General features: G+C 40.5%; 3 protein-coding genes across 4 annotated transcripts; 1 reads left to right on the forward strand and 2 right to left on the reverse strand.

The window, feature by feature from the left end:
• The first annotated feature begins 249 nt into the window (after nt 1-249).
• On the forward strand, nt 250-6,901 carry LOC116201060 (probable E3 ubiquitin-protein ligase ARI8). Its single transcript, XM_031532139.1, has 15 exons — nt 250-498; nt 1,306-1,430; nt 1,662-1,767; nt 1,963-2,053; nt 2,143-2,315; nt 2,439-2,543; nt 2,681-2,769; nt 2,986-3,093; nt 3,443-3,533; nt 4,773-4,862; nt 5,025-5,072; nt 5,455-5,526; nt 5,597-5,696; nt 5,780-5,906; nt 6,081-6,901. Exons 1-15 carry the CDS (start codon nt 370-372, stop codon nt 6,358-6,360), a joined length of 1,734 nt encoding a protein of 577 aa, XP_031387999.1. The 5' UTR covers nt 250-369; the 3' UTR covers nt 6,361-6,901.
• A 48-nt stretch (nt 6,902-6,949) lies between these two features.
• On the reverse strand, nt 6,950-10,261 carry LOC116201044 (putative metallophosphoesterase At3g03305). Of its 2 annotated transcripts, none has more exons than XM_031532127.1 (4): nt 9,868-10,261; nt 9,489-9,730; nt 7,831-9,402; nt 6,950-7,455 (listed from the first exon to the last, which is right to left on the reverse strand). In XM_031532127.1, the coding sequence occupies exons 1-4, from the start codon at nt 10,136-10,138 to the stop codon at nt 7,390-7,392; spliced, it is 2,151 nt and encodes a 716-aa protein (XP_031387987.1). In that variant the 5' UTR covers nt 10,139-10,261; the 3' UTR covers nt 6,950-7,389. The 2 variants fall into 2 exon arrangements, with proteins under 2 accessions (XP_031387987.1, XP_031387978.1); XM_031532118.1 differs by having other exon boundaries at nt 6,950-7,517.
• A 650-nt stretch (nt 10,262-10,911) lies between these two features.
• Nucleotides 10,912-15,749, reverse strand: LOC116196263 (AP2-like ethylene-responsive transcription factor BBM1). Its single transcript, XM_031525907.1, has 9 exons — nt 15,451-15,749; nt 14,537-15,323; nt 14,314-14,396; nt 14,066-14,074; nt 13,831-13,919; nt 13,057-13,130; nt 12,880-12,930; nt 12,357-12,433; nt 10,912-12,257 (listed from the first exon to the last, which is right to left on the reverse strand). Exons 1-9 carry the CDS (start codon nt 15,548-15,550, stop codon nt 11,311-11,313), a joined length of 2,217 nt encoding a protein of 738 aa, XP_031381767.1. The 5' UTR covers nt 15,551-15,749; the 3' UTR covers nt 10,912-11,310.
• Nucleotides 15,750-17,052: the final 1,303 nt, after the last annotated feature.

The following is a 17,052-nucleotide window of genomic DNA, read 5'->3' on the forward strand; positions in this document are numbered from 1 at the left end:
TAATTCGGGATGGTTCCGTTAACCGAACAGAAAAAATGGTTATTTTTCAAAATGTATTTATGATTATGATATGGTTACGGGATTGGTTTCGGTTAGGGAAAATTTTATTCCTGCAAAATTCGGTTCCGGTATGGTTTGCCGACTTTTATATATATTATAATTGAATTATCATTAATTATTATTATTTGTTTAATAATTAATAATTATAAAAAAAACCAATTAATTTATTTTTTATTTTTAAGTTTATGCATTCATTTTCGCCGTGTCCTCTACCTCATCCTCAAGCAGCACTCCATCTCTCCTACGTTCTCCGGCCAACCACCGGAGTCCAAGAAAACAGGAAGAAGGTACTTCCTTCCGACGAGGTCGATGGATCACGACGAGGAGGAGGAGGAGGAGGATGAAGCTGACTTCTACAGCGGTGGCGACTCCGACAGCGACCACCTTGACCTGGCCGGCGAACCTGACTCCGACGTCTCCGATGACGCCCGCCACCAGGTCCTTCTCCTTTCTCTCCCTTCACCCGATCGCTTGAGATTTTAATTCGTCATTTCCTCCCTTTCCGTTCCTGTTATGTCGTCTGAGAACGGCTTTGGGCTGATTGAGCTGATGCATATGATACTGTTGATAATCAATTTTCATGTGCTCGATCACAATGCACTGTATGCATATCCCGACAGGCTATCGTTGGAGCTGTTGCCATGTCGGGGACAAAGGCATCTTCGTATTTCTGTTTTGATGGAGACGGCATTTATGTTTCCGTGGTCATTGTCGAACACTGTCCCACATTTCCAGCTACCTTCCCTGCTGTATATATTGATTTGAACCGTTCTTAATGGGAAGAAGGTCCCATGTAGTAAATGAAGTTCCTTTGGGAAAGAACCGCATGTTAGAGATGGCTTCGAAAATTATTTGGTGGCAGTGGATCATGTATGACTTGGTGGAGCGAAAAAACCTAGGACAAGTATTGGGATGGGGCCACATATTCTAAGGAACGTGACCGGTTTGTTCCATTGGACTGGAACCACGTCATAGTTCTCCGTGTATTAGCCCGGTGCCATTTTTCTCCAGTAAGATTAGAGTACCCTTTTCTCCATCTGTTTTGAATGGTTTTCATCCTTTCCTCATGAAGTACATCTCTTTACTACACTCCTGCTGTTGCGTTAATATAGATCCCTCCTGAGAAAGCTTCAATTGGTTGACCACCATGCCTCACACAAAAGCAGCGATTTTCGATCAAATATGCCCTTCACATTTTCCATTCTCACAGTCCTTCTCTTTTTTCATGTCTCTTATCTTATTTAGCAAAATTATTCCGTTTTGGGCGAAGAAGATATCCTGCAACGTCAAGAAGATGATATTATAAGGGTCTCTAATGTGCTGTCCATTTCGAAGGTTTCAGCTGGTATCTTGCTTCGGCACTATAATTGGTAAGGGATAAGATGCTTCCACTCTGTGATACCTTTGCTTGTATATTTCAACTTGCATCAGCTTTTTCCATATTTCTGGGTTAACTGTGCTGAATTTAGAGAGAGCACGAGCAAGGCTTGTTTTAGAATTGTCCATGAAACAGAATTAGCACTGGACATTGTTTCTAGATAAGGTTCTGAAGCTGCATAGTATTCTTCTCGAGGTAATCCTCGTGGAATTTGGATTTCCAGGAATGTGAGCAAAGTGCATGATGAATGGTTCGCAAATGAGGAAAAAGTGCGTGGGGCTGTTGGCTTGTTAGAGGAACTGCTCGTGGAATTTCCAAATGATAATGAAGTAAGACATCCATCCATCAGTTATACTGTTTATTGATACCGCATCCCTTTGTAATGTGCTTGTCTGTTAGGATCAAGATCTTAAAAGGTCCACTGCTCTGTGAAGCTCTTGGGGTAGTGGCAGCTAGTCTTATTATGCTTAAATGACCTGGCTTGTGTCAGTAGATTGCTGATATATCCTTTTTCCTTCAAACAGATTACTTGCGGAATTTGTTTTGAATCCTATCCCTGTGATAGAATATATGGAGCAGCCTGTGGCCATCTCTTTTGTCAAGCATGCTGGGCAGGTTTTCTCCAATCCTATCGGTTTAGGCTCGTGATTTTATCAGGGCTTTACTTCTCTCATGTCATTAATTTGTTTTATGTCCCTGACCAGGTTTTATGAGCACAGCCATTATTGATGGTCCTGGATGCTTGATGTTGCGATGTCCTGATCCTTCGTGCACAGCTGCTGTTGGTCAAGATATGATTGATAAATTGGCTTCTGATGAAGACAAGAAGAAATACAATCGATATTTTATTAGATCCTATATTGAAGATAACAAGAAGGTAATTCCACGATATTTGGCTGATACCTCGTTTTATTTTACCAAACGATGTAAAACATCTGACTGTCGTCCCTTCTTTTTGTTTTGTTTTGTTGAACCTGCATGTGGCGATTTTGGTTTACAGACAAAATGGTGTCCTGCACCTGGCTGCGATTATGCTATAGAATTTATTGTAGGCTCTGGATATTACGATGTCATCTGCCGCTGCTCACACAGCTTTTGCTGGAATGTGAGTTTCCACCATGATTATATATAATTTTCACCTGGCCCATTTACCGTGCTTCTTCTTCTTTGACTTATAACCAATTAACAGATTATATGAAAAGCTCTTCTGCTAAGCAGTAATCAGTTGAAGTTATCTTGCAGTGTACTGAAGAAGCTCACCGTCCAGTGGACTGTGATACTGTGGCCAGGTGGACTTTGAAGAATAGTGCTGAATCTGAAAATATGAACTGGTAACAGACTGCAAATAATTATTTCATGCTACTGATTCTAATTGATTGGAGAGAGCTAGGTCAGGAATTTAAATGAATGGAAAAAGATACTGATAGAAGAACATGATGCGAGGGATCATGCATGTGGAAAAATGGTTCTCACTTGTTCCTTTTACCTTTTCACCTTTGCCTGATTTGCAAATTTCAATATGAGATGTTACCATTGATCAATTGTAGGATATTGGCAAATTCCAAGCCTTGTCCCAAATGCAAGCGGCCAATTGAGAAAAATCAAGGATGTATGCATATCACATGCACTCCGCCATGTAAATATGAGTTTTGCTGGTAAGTAAGTGCTTTTCCTTGACTAGCATCAGCGTGGCTGACCTCGTAATTGCTATTACACACCCTTTGGTTGATCCTCCTTCCATAAGATAACAAAATATCATGATAAATTCCTTTGTTGGTTCTCTAAATTGATGGAGTGACATGCTCACATAACACTCTGAAGTTGTTTGCTAGAATTTTAGTGAAAAACTTGTCTCTATTTTATTAAATATTTCTTTTAAATATTTGGCGCACGTCTCTGGTTGTGCACCTCATTTTGACAAAAAAGGAAATATAAGAAAAGAGGAAAATCACATTCTAGTTTTCCGTTTCTTTCTCAGTTGTTGAGATTGTGTGCTGATTGCAGGCTCTGCCTTGGTCCATGGTCAGTTCATGGTGAGAGAACTGGTGGATTCTATGCATGTAATCGATATGAGACTGCAAAGCAAGACGGAGTGGTATGCTATTGTAGTTCTTCTTTATTATTGCATATTATCAATCTTCCAATATCTCTGGCAGTTTTTTTTTGGGATAATTATACATTTGGTATTCTAGATTTGGATGCTTTTCTATTTTTGTCCTTAAATTTTTTTTTTATCGTTTGGATCCTATACCTTCGAATACTTTTATGTTTCAGTCCTTTTCCTTTTTTTTGATTCGTTTTCATCCAATACCTTTGATTACTTTTCTATTTTCGTCCATTTATCATTTTTTTTATTAGAGACTATTTTAACTTTGGTCCTCAACTTTTTAAAGTAATTTTTTTATACTAGTTCTTTTTTTTGTTCAATTTTTTCTTAATATTAAACGTTTTGTTTCTTATACTTCTACCCCTCAAATTCCCATAAAAATTTTATGCGACATTTTGAAATTTATAAAAATTTATTATTTTAAATCCAAAAATAAAAAATCAATAGAAATATACTTTGAGAGGGAGGACGGTAAATTGAGAGGGGGAGAGGTGGCGGTAGCCGATAGGGGACGAAGTCGGGCACCACCCTAGGGGAGGTCACCTTAGGCCTATACCTCCTTCCACAATTACACTTTACAACATCATTCAGTGCATCAAGATTTATCATGTCCTTGCATAGTGTGTTACTACCAACCTCATAGGTGTGGTTAGTGACTATTGATCTACAATTGTCTTTATTTTTTCCTGTATTTTGTCATTTTTTTACTCGCAAATTTGAGTACCGATTCTTTCAACGCAAACTGTCATTGTCCCTGCGAAGATTGGGTGCGACCTAAACTCTCGGCCATGCTTATTCTCTCGAGTATGTTCATGATTTTTATTTGATTATTTTGGTATATTTTGTTTTATTTTTGAAATTAAAATAATAATCATTTTAAATTTAAAAATGCTGTGAGGGCAATTTATGAGAATTTGAAGGGTTGAAGTATAAGAAACAAAACATCTAGTATTAAGAAAAATTGAACAAAATAAAAGAATTAGGATAAAAAATAACTTCAAAAGATTAAGGATCAAATATAAAATCTTCTCTAATAAAAAATATGATAAAATGACAAAAATAGAAAAGTAATTAAAGGTATTGGATGAAAATGAATCAAGAAAAAGGAAAAGGACCGAAATAGAAAATTATTCAAAGGTATATGATCAAATGTATAGTTTTCCCTTCTTTTTTTATGTGTAATTGTTAAAGTAACTTTCTGATTATCTCTTGTATCACTTGGTGCAGTTTAATGAGGCTGAGAAGCGGAGGGAGACGGCCAAAAACTCCCTTGAGAGATATACACATTATTATGAACGATGGGCTACTAATCAATCTGTCAGTATCATCTGCAAATTTATCCTCATATGATTCTCTTCTCTTTACTTCCAATGAATTGGTCCAAACACACATGATGCACAAGCCAGCACGCGCAAATTTCAATGTCTCCTATGGTTAAACTGTGCTAATTCAGTCTAAATTTTGCTAACCATTATGCAGTCTAGGCAGAAGGCACTTGCAGATCTACAGCAAATGCAAACAGTGCATGTAAGTATAAGTATCAAATTTCACCATTGTTCTGTGATGTCGATGGTCATTAATTTATCATTAATAGCTGTCAGAAGAGAAAAAGCCTTCTTCAAAGATTAAAATAGTTAGATGGTCGGGTGAACTTTAAAGTTTTTTGCATGATACCGGCAGCATTATTATGTGTGCCATGATTGTGATGTGAATAGACTAATCATTGCCAAGTATGATTGAATAAATGGGTTATTAGTATCACTTGTGGAAAATCCCTTAGTTAAAACCTGTTCGCGTCGAACACTTTAGGGCCTGACTTGGCATTAGATCTGTGTGTGCTTTGTGTTGCTTGAGACTGGTTTGATCCCTTCAACTCACATAATTTTCTGGTTTTGTTCTCTTCTGTAAGCTGGAGAAGCTAAGTGACATACAGTGCCAACCTGAGTCCCAACTGAAATTCATAATAGATGCTTGGCAACAGGTAAGTTGCAGTTTTGGTATGCTGTCAGAATTAACTGCTTTTTAGTATCCTCATGGCTCGCTCTCTACAGATAGCTGAATGTAGGCGTGTTCTGAAATGGACATATGCTTATGGATTCTATATACCAGAGCAAGAACATGCCAAGAGACTATTCTTCGAGTACTTGCAAGGTGTCTGTAGTAGTCTTCTCAAACCAGAAATTCTGTGCATGTCTATTGCTTTCATTCTTTTAATTGGAGCGGTAGGTGTACAGGTGAGGCAGAGTCGGGGTTAGAACGCCTCCACCAATGTGCAGAGAAGGAGCTGCAGCGTTACCTCACTGCAACAGCCCTGTCGAAAGAATTTAATGAGTTCCGCACCAAACTTGCGGGATTGACCAGGTGAAAATGTCACGAATGATGCATAATGCAATCACATTTTTCTCCCTAGAAGGGTCCTGTGCAAAAAAAGAGCATGCTGGTTTTTGTCAAGTTGCCAGAGATTGATGATAGGCGGAGTGCATTGCCGTTTTTAGGAATTTACTTAAACTAACATAAATAGCTTTGTGGGAGCAGTGTTACCCGAAATTACTTTGAGAATCTGGTGAGGGCCCTCGAGAATGGACTGTCGGACGTGAGCTCTCGGTCTGCCTGCAGCAGGTCAGGAAGCTCAAGGAGCTTAAGAGGCAAAGGCAGCAGCAGCAGAGGAGAGAGAAGCAAGGTCACATTTGCAGCACTTAGATCCATCGGTAGAAGCAGCAGCATTAACGACTCTGGACACTGGTCCTGCCGACATTGCACCTTTGCAAACAATAACTCCGTCACCGTTTGCCAAATTTGCCGCCAGCGCCAGTAGATGGTTTCATTCTCTTCATGCTTCGGCCTCGGAAATTTAGAAGCCTGCCTCCTGGGTTTGTGGAGCAACTTGCGATTGAGATCCCCGCCCACAATAGGCAGTGCTGGTACACGAGATCAATTTGGAAGATTTAGCTTCGTGGGGCCAGTTGGAAGGAGGAGGAAGGGTCAAGACTCAAAACTTCTAATAGTATGCCATCAAAATAATGCCACAGGGGGCCACTGCTTGTTCTTCTGAGAACTGCTAGTCCCGAATTGGGAACTGACGACTGAATAAACAAGATGCAAAGGGCTTTGTGCCGAAGCATCGACCCCCGAGGCTGCTGATCGCTGGAGGGACTGTAAATTGTAATTTTCCTTTGTTTTGCTGCTGAAATGTAACATTTTCTTCTCCTCCCCTAATGTAATATCTAGCTATCAAGCTATAAAGGAAGCAGCGACTTCAACTAAATTACTTTCAGGATGAGAATGTAAGATTACTGGGCGATTCTATTCCGTCGCTCAAAGCATCAATTCATGTCACGTTATCCATTCTTGCTCGAGATACTGCTTGCGTATATCAGTTCATAATTAATCTTGTCCAGTCTTCCTTGCAATCGCTTCTATACTTCAAATTTCAAGCCAGGCAAATAAAACCAAATGGTACAAATGTACACGATCATTCTATCACCAAGAATAAATCAGAATAACAAAAACCAAAAGGAGACGGGGAAAGGATCGCTATCAATGAAGAGCTTAGGAATCTCTCTAATTGAAACGTTAGCTTTTTGGGTTAAATCAAAATGCTTTTGCTAAGTTATATATCAACTTCCAAAAATACAACACTGGCTTCGTTGTGGTCTCCTAGAGCTATAAAAAAATAAGATCGTGTGCAAAGACCTGTCTTTAACTCGTCTGCCAAGAATCAGTCCATTCTTTGAGCTAAAGTAGCCCGCTGCATGTCCGTAGCGGGCATGCTTCCAAGCACATTCAAGGGCAATGTTCATCCCCACAATCCTCAGCGCAAAGAGGACCAGCATCTTCTGCTTCTTCAATGCTCTAGCCGACTCTTCCTGTATCGTACATAGAATAGGCCAGCAACAGAGGCACCGAGAAGCTGTACAATGGAAAATGGAAAAACGGGTTCATCTCATAGGCTTTGATGAGAGCCCTGCAATTCTGTAATCGAAAGAAACATAGAATCAGCAACCGAGTAAGGCGAAAAGAATCGTATGGCACCATTCCATTTTTGACAAGATAATTAAAGTTGCTAGACAGATCAAACTAGTTCGCTGCCTTTAAATCAATTTATCCAGAAACATTATACTGTTCTCTTCCAAGTCAGGGATTTTAGAGTATAGGAATGACACATTTCAAGTATGATAATGCATAATCTGGAAAATTTCTGGCAACACAATATCTATCCTTCGTTTTTCTTCCTTTTTTCCTTTGTGGGCAAAAGAATCTAGTACAATTGGCAGTTGAAACTTACCGAGAAATGCTTCCAAAAAATTCCCAAGCAAACTACCAAAAGGAATTTCTGCGTCCACCGATTGCCAAACCGGAACTTTGACGTTCTACTTCCTTGGATATCATGCTTTACAGATCCCTTGTGCAGCAGACTATAATCATCTTCCTTTTTCTCCATAGTAGTTCGAAATTTTTCCTGATAACGGGTCCTCTCAGCAGCAAGAGCTGCAGCAACCAAGACGGCAGGCAAGACCACAAAGACCAGATGAGGAATCACAATTACCATGATATCGGGGTGTCCTAGAAAAAAATTTCCTCCTCTTTGACTGATGCTTTTCACGACCCAACCCTTATAGGTCATGTATCCCTTCCCACCATTAGTAAATACTTGGCCGATAAACCAGGGGAACAAGAGAAGGAAGAACAGATATCCGAGGAAACCAAACCAAACGACAGGAATGTTGCAGAGCTCCTGTAAAATCCATGCCACTCCACTGAAGATGCTTTTATTAGCAAGGGAACTTGCATAAGTGAGCTGCTTGTTCGTGCACAGCCAGAGCACTTTTGGAATGAGAAGCAGGGAGAATAGAAAACAAAATACAGACCAAAGTATGGGGCCATAAAGGGCAGCCCATTGACAACCCATGACAAAGAACTCCTTCCATGTCCAAGAGCGGTGAGCACTCAGGCCGTTGATAGAAAATGGCCTCAGGTCAGTGAAGGTTGGCCTACCCATAGCGTCATTAGCTATGATTTGAAGCCAATATCTATCGGGAGAGGGATCTTCGAAAGCCCGGTAATTCCATGGAGCACTGTAAAGAGCTCCTCCAGAGGTGATATCCTCACGCTTGGTCATCTGTGAATCCATCACCATGGAAAAATCCCCACCTCTCAGGTCAAAGATTCTGACTATCACCGACGCAATTGGAGAGTTGGAAAACACAAGTGCTCTGATTGTCTCATGGGACGAAGGAACCATGAATTCACATTCATATGTGCGATGGGACAAAGATGTGGACATGAAGCGGGAATCAAGGGGAAACGTTGGCAAGATGATGGTTTCTTTAAGCCCTGATTTAAGGTCAATGTCCATGTATGAAACATGACCACCGTCAATAGCCAAAATACGCATCATTCGGCTCTTTCTCCAATCACCCATCTCCCATTCCCAGAATTCTTCAGCCGGGGGAGCTCCAAGAGAACAGTTCTGAGTTGTAGCAGAAGCCTGTGGCTTCATATTTAACTGGAAGAACCTCTCTGAGGATAAAACGCGATCACTTGAGCGGTGATGCCGCTTCAAATTCTTGCCAAACCTTGAGTGGAGATGTCCACAGATATACGCTGAGATGGAATGCTTGAGAAAGATCTCTTTAAGGGTCTTCCCGGAATCAGAGGCAGCAGAGAACGAGAGCGGAAAATGCCCAAAGGATATCTTTGTCACTGGTTTCCCAGAGAGGGAGTCCCACTGTGAGAGCTGCGCATCTGTCTCAGCCAACATTTCATCTGTGGGATGCCCGAAAAGATTTGTCGGGCCCCGAATACCAACCCGCATAGAGCTGTCCAGTCCCACAAATAGATGTTTCCTCTCAGGGGTCTTCATTAGTACGGAGCAAGTATACGCAAAGTCAGTAAGACATCGAACAAGAGACGAGCAGCAAATTGAGCTGAAATGAAACTGACCTGCAGTGTGACACTGTTAACGTTGCTCCTCCTTCCCAGGCGCCCGTTGATGCTGTACTTGGAGAAGAAATCCAAAGCACCACCAACCGCAGGGACACCGAAGTTGTCGTGATTCCCTCTGACATCGTAAAAGATGGTCCTGTCAAGACCACTCCTTTGTATTACATCATCCATCACGCTCTGATATTCCACCCATTCTTCCTCATTTTGCTTCATCGTGAGCAAATCCCTGCTCTTCCCATCTGCCGTTAAGGGCATCAATCCCATTAGAGCCAGCCATGAATTTACCAAGCTACGACGTGAAAGTTCGAATCTGGCTAAACCTTGCTCTCATCATGAGCGAGGGGAAGAAGAGAGGAGGAAGGGGAGGGAGGGGAACCTGTGAGATCGCCGGTGAGGAGGACGAGGGAAGGGCGGATGAGGGAGAGGGCGGGCCCCACGAGACGACGGAAGTCGAGGGCGCGGTCGGGGTGGTGGACGCTGAAATGGAGATCCGACAGCTGCACCGCCCACACCACCGGCCCCTCCACTTCTATCACTCTCTTCGATTCGTCACCGGTCCTTGCTGCCCCCGAGGTCGGGATTCCTAATCCGACGACGGCGACGAGGAGGAAGAGGCCAATCAGAGTCATCCGCCGCACAGTACCCATTCTTCCACGAGCCTCCTCAGGAGGGGCAAAGACAGGACAGAACTGTCTTCACTGTCCTCTGTTCCTCGGCTCCGTTTGGCTGCCGCCGCTTTCAGAGTGCCGCGCTTCCTCAATTAATCGTTATTTTCTTTTCCCCCCTCAAATTTCCAATATTTACATGTTGTAATTTAACAAGTAAAAATATTATCGTAACCACGAGGTACAGCGCAATTGAGAAATTGTATCGTTAGTAGACGAACTTTACCTCTGATGTATGAATTTGAAATCTATCCGAAGAACTTTGTGGAAAGAATAAGCCAACTTCACTACTTTTTTTACTACCAATAAACTGTCTAGGAGGGCTGGAGTTAGATTTTTTTTAGGAGAAAAATATAATGAGATATATCAGCGCAATATATGAAATCATAATTAGTGGTTTACCTTTGACAAATAATTCCTTTTTACTTTTCCTTATATAGTACACTAATGGTTTGTTTGTTTACACAATCTAATTTATCATACATTGCGTTTGATAACAAAGTTAAGTTTGATTTAATTTTATTTAAGAAGATGAAGACGAAAATAGTTGGACAAAGTATGTGAGAGAATTTGAAGAAAAAATAAAAAAAATAATGATTGTGTTGTTGAAACGAGGAAAAAATGTTAAATTGAGGAAAAAAATGTTGAATGATTGAGAAAATTTATTATCAAAAAATTAATTGTAATAATATATAAGAAAAGTAAGAGAGGAAAATTGAAGAAAAAGATATAAAAATAATGATTGTGTCGTTGAATTGATAGAAAAGTAAAGTAAATTACTCATTCTTTGTATATCTCTAAGTCGAGGGGGAAAATTACAAAGTTGGGTTCAATCGAAGAAGAACAAAAGGAAAGGGCCAAAAGTGAAAAGAAAAAGTATCCGAGGGGTCTCATTCGAATCTCTGAAGTTTTCCCAAAATCATAGCAAATGAAGATCATATGCTATTGCATGAACTTCAAAGAGAGACCCCCTAAGGTGTCTGCAGGGCAAGCTGCAAACTACTGAAGTTAGAACTAATTAAAGAGATCATCTCAACCTATCCTTCCTCTGTTTCATATCAGTGAAGTCGAAGACAATCAGTCGGGATTGGACGTGTATACATGATATCGATTGCTATATATAGCTCGGAGAAGCTATAGGTGATTCAGGAGGGTCATTCGGGCCACACAGTGAAAGCCGGAGCATCATGGCAATGGAGGGACACGTTCACGTTGCTGGCTGGAGATGATCTGGCTGAAGTGTTCAATGATGAGGAACTCACTGTGGGAATCGCAGTTGGGACCCAACTGGTGTAATTATTGCTGCTCGGCTCATCCGATGAATGCTGTTGGCTCTGGTATAGGCTCCTGGCAACAGCTGCTACCTGGTAACTGCTGTAAGCTGGATCATGATCAGGAGTCACAGATGCGTACATTATGCTGCGATGGGTGTCACTGCCCTCCCGATCATGATGATGATCAGGTACTGATCCGTAAGCAGTAGCATTGCTTGCATAGGCGGTAGATAAAACCTGGAAGTCAGGATTGGAGACTGCAGCAGAGTTCGTGAGGTAATCATGGGGCAACATTATCGAATTGCTGCCGCTGGCGAGGGGCTGGAAGAAGTTGTGGGTTGTGCCGCTGATTCCCGAGTTGTAGATGTGATGGTGACGATGATCAGATGAAGAGTTGTCACCTGCTTCTTGGTCCTGCTGCTCTTGCTTGCAACCCCAGATCCTCTGCATCGACTGTCCGTGTCCGTAAAGCAGGAAGTTGCCGCCTAGAGGGGCTTGTTGGTAGCTCAAGCCGGCTCTGGCCATGGAAGGCCACCCTCCTGCGTGGCTGTAGCTGTTGATCCCATTAAGCATCATTGCCGCGGCGCTGCTGGGGTTGTTCTCGTGAGAGCCATTACCCTGCAGGATATCCGTCGATATGGCTTGATGAACGTGGCGAGGATGATCACTGACGTCCTTTAAACGCTTGGCGGCTCCAATGGGCAGACTGGTGCTCTCGAGTATGCTCTTGACATCGTACCTGCTCATGTCGAAGTTTGTCACCGCATCCAAGCCCCTGAACTTTATGGCCGCAATGTCGTACGCCTCTGCTGCTTCCTCCTGCGTGCCTGCAAAAGGTAGTCGATACCGCATTGTCGATTAATTAATCATTGCGTGAAGAAGGACCATTGGAAGATTATTTCCCATGTATATAATCAATTGCTTACTGAAAGTTCCCAAGTAGAGGTCCTTGTTCCCAGCTACCCTTCCAATCCTTGCTTGCCATCTCCCGTGCTGGTGGTGCCTAAATCCAGCCATTCATCCATAATAAGAACATAAATCATAAATATTTATAGTGACAACTCGTTTTAAATTCAATTCTCATCACAAAAAAATAAAAAAAAAAAAAAACAGATATGCAAGTTTGCATGGTATAGTTTACTCATCAACACGAGTTTTGTATGATCACTTCAAATAATGTTTATGTGTGAATATGTTGGCTCTAAGACCTAAGTTAATCAAATATTTGAAAGTTATGAATGATTGTTCAAAAAAAGTGATCATAGAAAGAGCCCGGATTGACAGTCCAGACTGGCTTTTATTTCTTGGGCAAAATACCACATTCTGGCCAAAAATAGGAAACAAGTGACCATATTGTAATATGATAGTCCCTAAACTATAAAATATATACATGGATAACTCGGAAAGTTCGGTACATTTTCTGGGCGGTCCAAGTTAATATGTGGTTACCTGGTGACACCTCTGTAGATGGATGCGCCGCGAGAGAAGCCGCTGCTCTTCCTGCACCAATCATTTACGCTCATCATTTCGTGCTACATGTACAGTAGTTACCCTCCAATGTACTAATTCATACGGATGCATATATAGAAATTCAATTGAGAAGAGATATATGCTGCCAGCAGATACCTCCTAAGGGACGCGACAAACTCCTGCCTCGTCATGTGCTTCATTTCTTCCAGCTCTTTCTCGTAATTGCTTATCTGATCATCGAATTCAAATTTACCCAAATAATTATTTTAGATATAAAGGTAAAAATAAAATTATTTGTTTTTTTTTTATATATTAGCAGCTAAACAAAGACCACATTTCTCGGGCAAATGATCCTCCTTTTCTCCTGCATTTCAGACACTTTCCTCGTAATAGCAACTTTTACCTCTCATGTAATTCTATACGTACATATACATTAGGGTTTCTGGATTTCATATGTAAGTACAAAAATATATATAATATAGTGATCTTGCCATAACCCTAATTAACAGTTCAAATGGCAGTTCCAATGCAGCAACTTAAAAAAAGAGACTCTCTTTTTCCCCCGAGCAAAAGGAATAATTTGGAGAATCCGCCCCTACATGCATTATGAAATAATTTTCAAACAAGAATTTCAAAAGAAAGAAAGAAAGAAAGAAAGAAAGAAAGAAAGAAAGAGTAATTGTTTGTTTATGCAGTAAATATCGATCGGGTCTCTGTGCTTACAAAAGAAAAGAAAATCATCGGGTGTGCACTCTATGCGTCGAACAATTGATATCAATGGCCTGACCGGCTATTTCTGACTTTGGAGGCTTGCCTCACAATGCCAAGTGAACTTCCATCCCAGTATTACCGGTGCGGTAACGATCGAGAGAGTTAAGATACTTTTCCGATCATCATATATATTTGGAGGGGACCAGAATAAATACATACCGGGAAATTGGTGGTAGTATTGGTTCCCCAATACTTCAATGCGGCTAAATCATAAGCTCTTGCAGCCTTCTCTTCCTTGTCATACCCTCCTATACAAGAATGAGCATATATTAAATCGATGGGCCTGTGGATTATATTAATTCGGAGTCTTACTTACACCTTCACGGAAATTATCCTCCGAGGAAAAAACCATAAACTCTGAGAAGATCAATGAGTTCGAATGAGTGTATCTTACCCAGATATACTGTGACATATATTACGAGCATCAGCGGCATTGAGCAGTCCCAGATGATGAAGAGAATAGCGCATGGCACGGATAAAAGTGAATTAGTTGAAGTCAACACATGATTGATCGGATATTACAATGGAGAAGAAGAGATGAAGAGGCATGTGTATGTTTCAAATGATAATATTGTAATATGGAACATACATATATGTGTAATATATATATATGTGTGTGTGTGTGTGTGTGTGTGTGTATACCTTGCCTTCCCTTTCGAGTTTGTCCCTCTCTTCGGCAGCTATTGTCCCATAAATGAGCTTCATATCTTCCAGTCCACCTGTGTCTGCAAATATATGGGTTTCTTCCAATTTGATTTTTATATATGAATTTACAATAATAATAATGAAAAGAATTAATGAAAATTAATTAGGGTTTTTTTTCCTAAGGGGAAGATCGATGGGAGCAAAGAAAATACAAGAGAACCTTGTTACGCCACGGTAGATCGAGGTTCGCTGTCCAAAGGTGTCTAGAGATCTGCGGGGAACTACTTCCATTGGTTCGCTGTCCGGTTGCAGCTTATCATTTTTATTGCTATCACTGTTATCATGGCCATGATCAGATGGTAGTGGAGTAGCGGCACCGCGAGAGACTGTCGGAGTGAGTAGGGGGAGAGGAGTGCCGGAGCTCGACTGTGACTGTGAATCTGTCTCGCCGCTCATCGAGAGTGACAGGTTATTATTTTGGGCACTGTTGCCGTTACTGTGTTCGATGATGAGCTGCTGGCGGTTATCATCATGGGTAGGAGGAGCTGCCGGAGCCAGGGGTTGGTTCCTCAACCATGACTTGATCATGGAGAGTCCAATGGATGACGAACCGTTATTCGGGTGATTGCCGCCAAGGCTACAACTGTTTGTGTCCGCCATGGCATCCCCTGAGGTTGAACAGCTGTTGTGGTGGTTGTTGCCTGGGTTATACGGTGCCAAGTAACCACGATGGCTTGTGTCCTGATCAGTACAAGCAGCTGCATAGGGGTTACACTGGGTGAAGGAGTGCTGACCGAGGAAATTTTCGAGCTTGGGAGCTTCCAGTTGTTCATAATGTTCCCTAATAATATTGCTGTTTCTGTCGCCGTTGCATGAGGAGGAACCAGCAGCAGCGTGACCACGCATAAGCATAGACAGCTGATCTCCTGACGAAGGTGATGCCGAGGAGTACTGAGTCCTCCTGCAGTTCACATCTTCACCTTCCCCATTCATACTCCAATCTGATGCTGGAAAATCGAGAGCAATCGAGGTCAAGGGAAAAAAAATATATGAGGGTAACATCAAAACCTAGCACTTTATATGCATAAGAATAATATTCGCATGTATTTATGTAAATATATAGTCTTCACTCACTGGAAATGGCAGGATCGGTGGCTGCAGACGGCTGCAGTTCTGGGTGGCGATGGCCGCCGCCGGAGAGGGAGAATGCCAACCACTTGTTCATAGCTTCCATCTCTCTCTCTCTCTCTCTCTAGTCAGCTATGCTATCAGGTTAAGTACTGCAGGGAAAGAAAGACTTGTGAAGCGCAGCAAGGGAAGAGGCCAACACAAGGAGGCGGCACGCTGCGTGCGCGTGCGGAGGTTGAGCTATGCGTACCATATATATCATTAGTGTTCTATCCTGTGCGTGGCAGGATAGAACATGTGTTGAGCTAACATGTGTTGGTTTTGCCCGAATCTATTTGACCATAGGCGCAAATGCAGACCTAGATGCGGAAGCTCTGTTTACATTAGACGGTTCTTTCTTCAACGAAATATTAATTTATTTGTTTTGTTAGTGTGATTACTTTAACTTAATTCTACCCACAATAAAACAAAATAATTCATACAAAGTCAAAGGGTGAGTCCCATTTATACCATTTTTTTTCCACAACAAAATAAAATAATTTATACAAAATCAAATGATGAATTCCATACATAACTATTTATACAACTTTTTTTCAAAATCAAAGTATAATTTTAAAATATTACTTACAAACCAAACGCAGCATAAAGATTGGGAATGAGCAATAGACCAGATAAAGCTTGCTTTTTGTCCAAAGCACTTTAGATGGTTATAAGGTGAATTAGCCTCTATCTATACTTTTTTTTTTATCAGATTGTTGTATGTATTTATAATTGATATGAATTTATAGTTTATATTAATCAACAAAAAGTTTATTTCTTAATGTAAACTTTAATACGGTAAATTTTGACGTACGATTTTGAATATATATTCAATTCATAAGTAAAGAATTTCATATATATTATTTCTATTATTAGTCTTTCTATGGAAATAATCTTAAAAAATCTTAAAAGCTTCAAAATCTTTAGTTTTATTTGATCAAAGAAAAATAATCATAGAATATTCAAAATTTTAAAATGTTAGTATATGCTTCTTTATTCTTTTCAAATTACATAAATAAGTTTCATGAATTTGAATAACTTTAGATAAAATGGCCCAATCACTTTGATGAAAGAAATGCTTAATTAAGTTTTAACAAGGTTAGCTATAAAATACTTCTAAAAAATTATGAATATTTGTTTACTAATGAAATGGGAAATCTTTTTCTTAATACTTCTTTGAATTTTTTTTGTGTCGCATACTGTATAGTATTATTAATCACAATAATAACAATTATTATTATACTTTTTTTCGGAATGAATCCTGGTATCCGGAAGTCCAATTGGGCCCCGACTAATCCAGTCTAGCTGAATCATATAAAATAAGAAAGCAATTATTATTATTATACTTCATTAATTTATATATTGCAATTAACCTATGAATTAATAAGTTAAGTATTATTATTCCTATTTATTACTATATTTATATGGATATATATAGATAGATTAGTCATATATATGATCGTCTTCTACCAGTTCTTGAGAGAGAGAGAGAGAGAGAGAGAGAGAGAGAGAGAGAGAGAGAGAGAGAGAGAGAGAGAGAGAGAGAGAGAGAGATGAGAGAGGGGGGAC

The sequence above is a fragment of the Punica granatum genome, chromosome 1 (genome assembly GCF_007655135.1).
Source record: "Punica granatum isolate Tunisia-2019 chromosome 1, ASM765513v2, whole genome shotgun sequence".
Lineage (NCBI taxonomy): Eukaryota > Viridiplantae > Streptophyta > Magnoliopsida > Myrtales > Lythraceae > Punica > Punica granatum.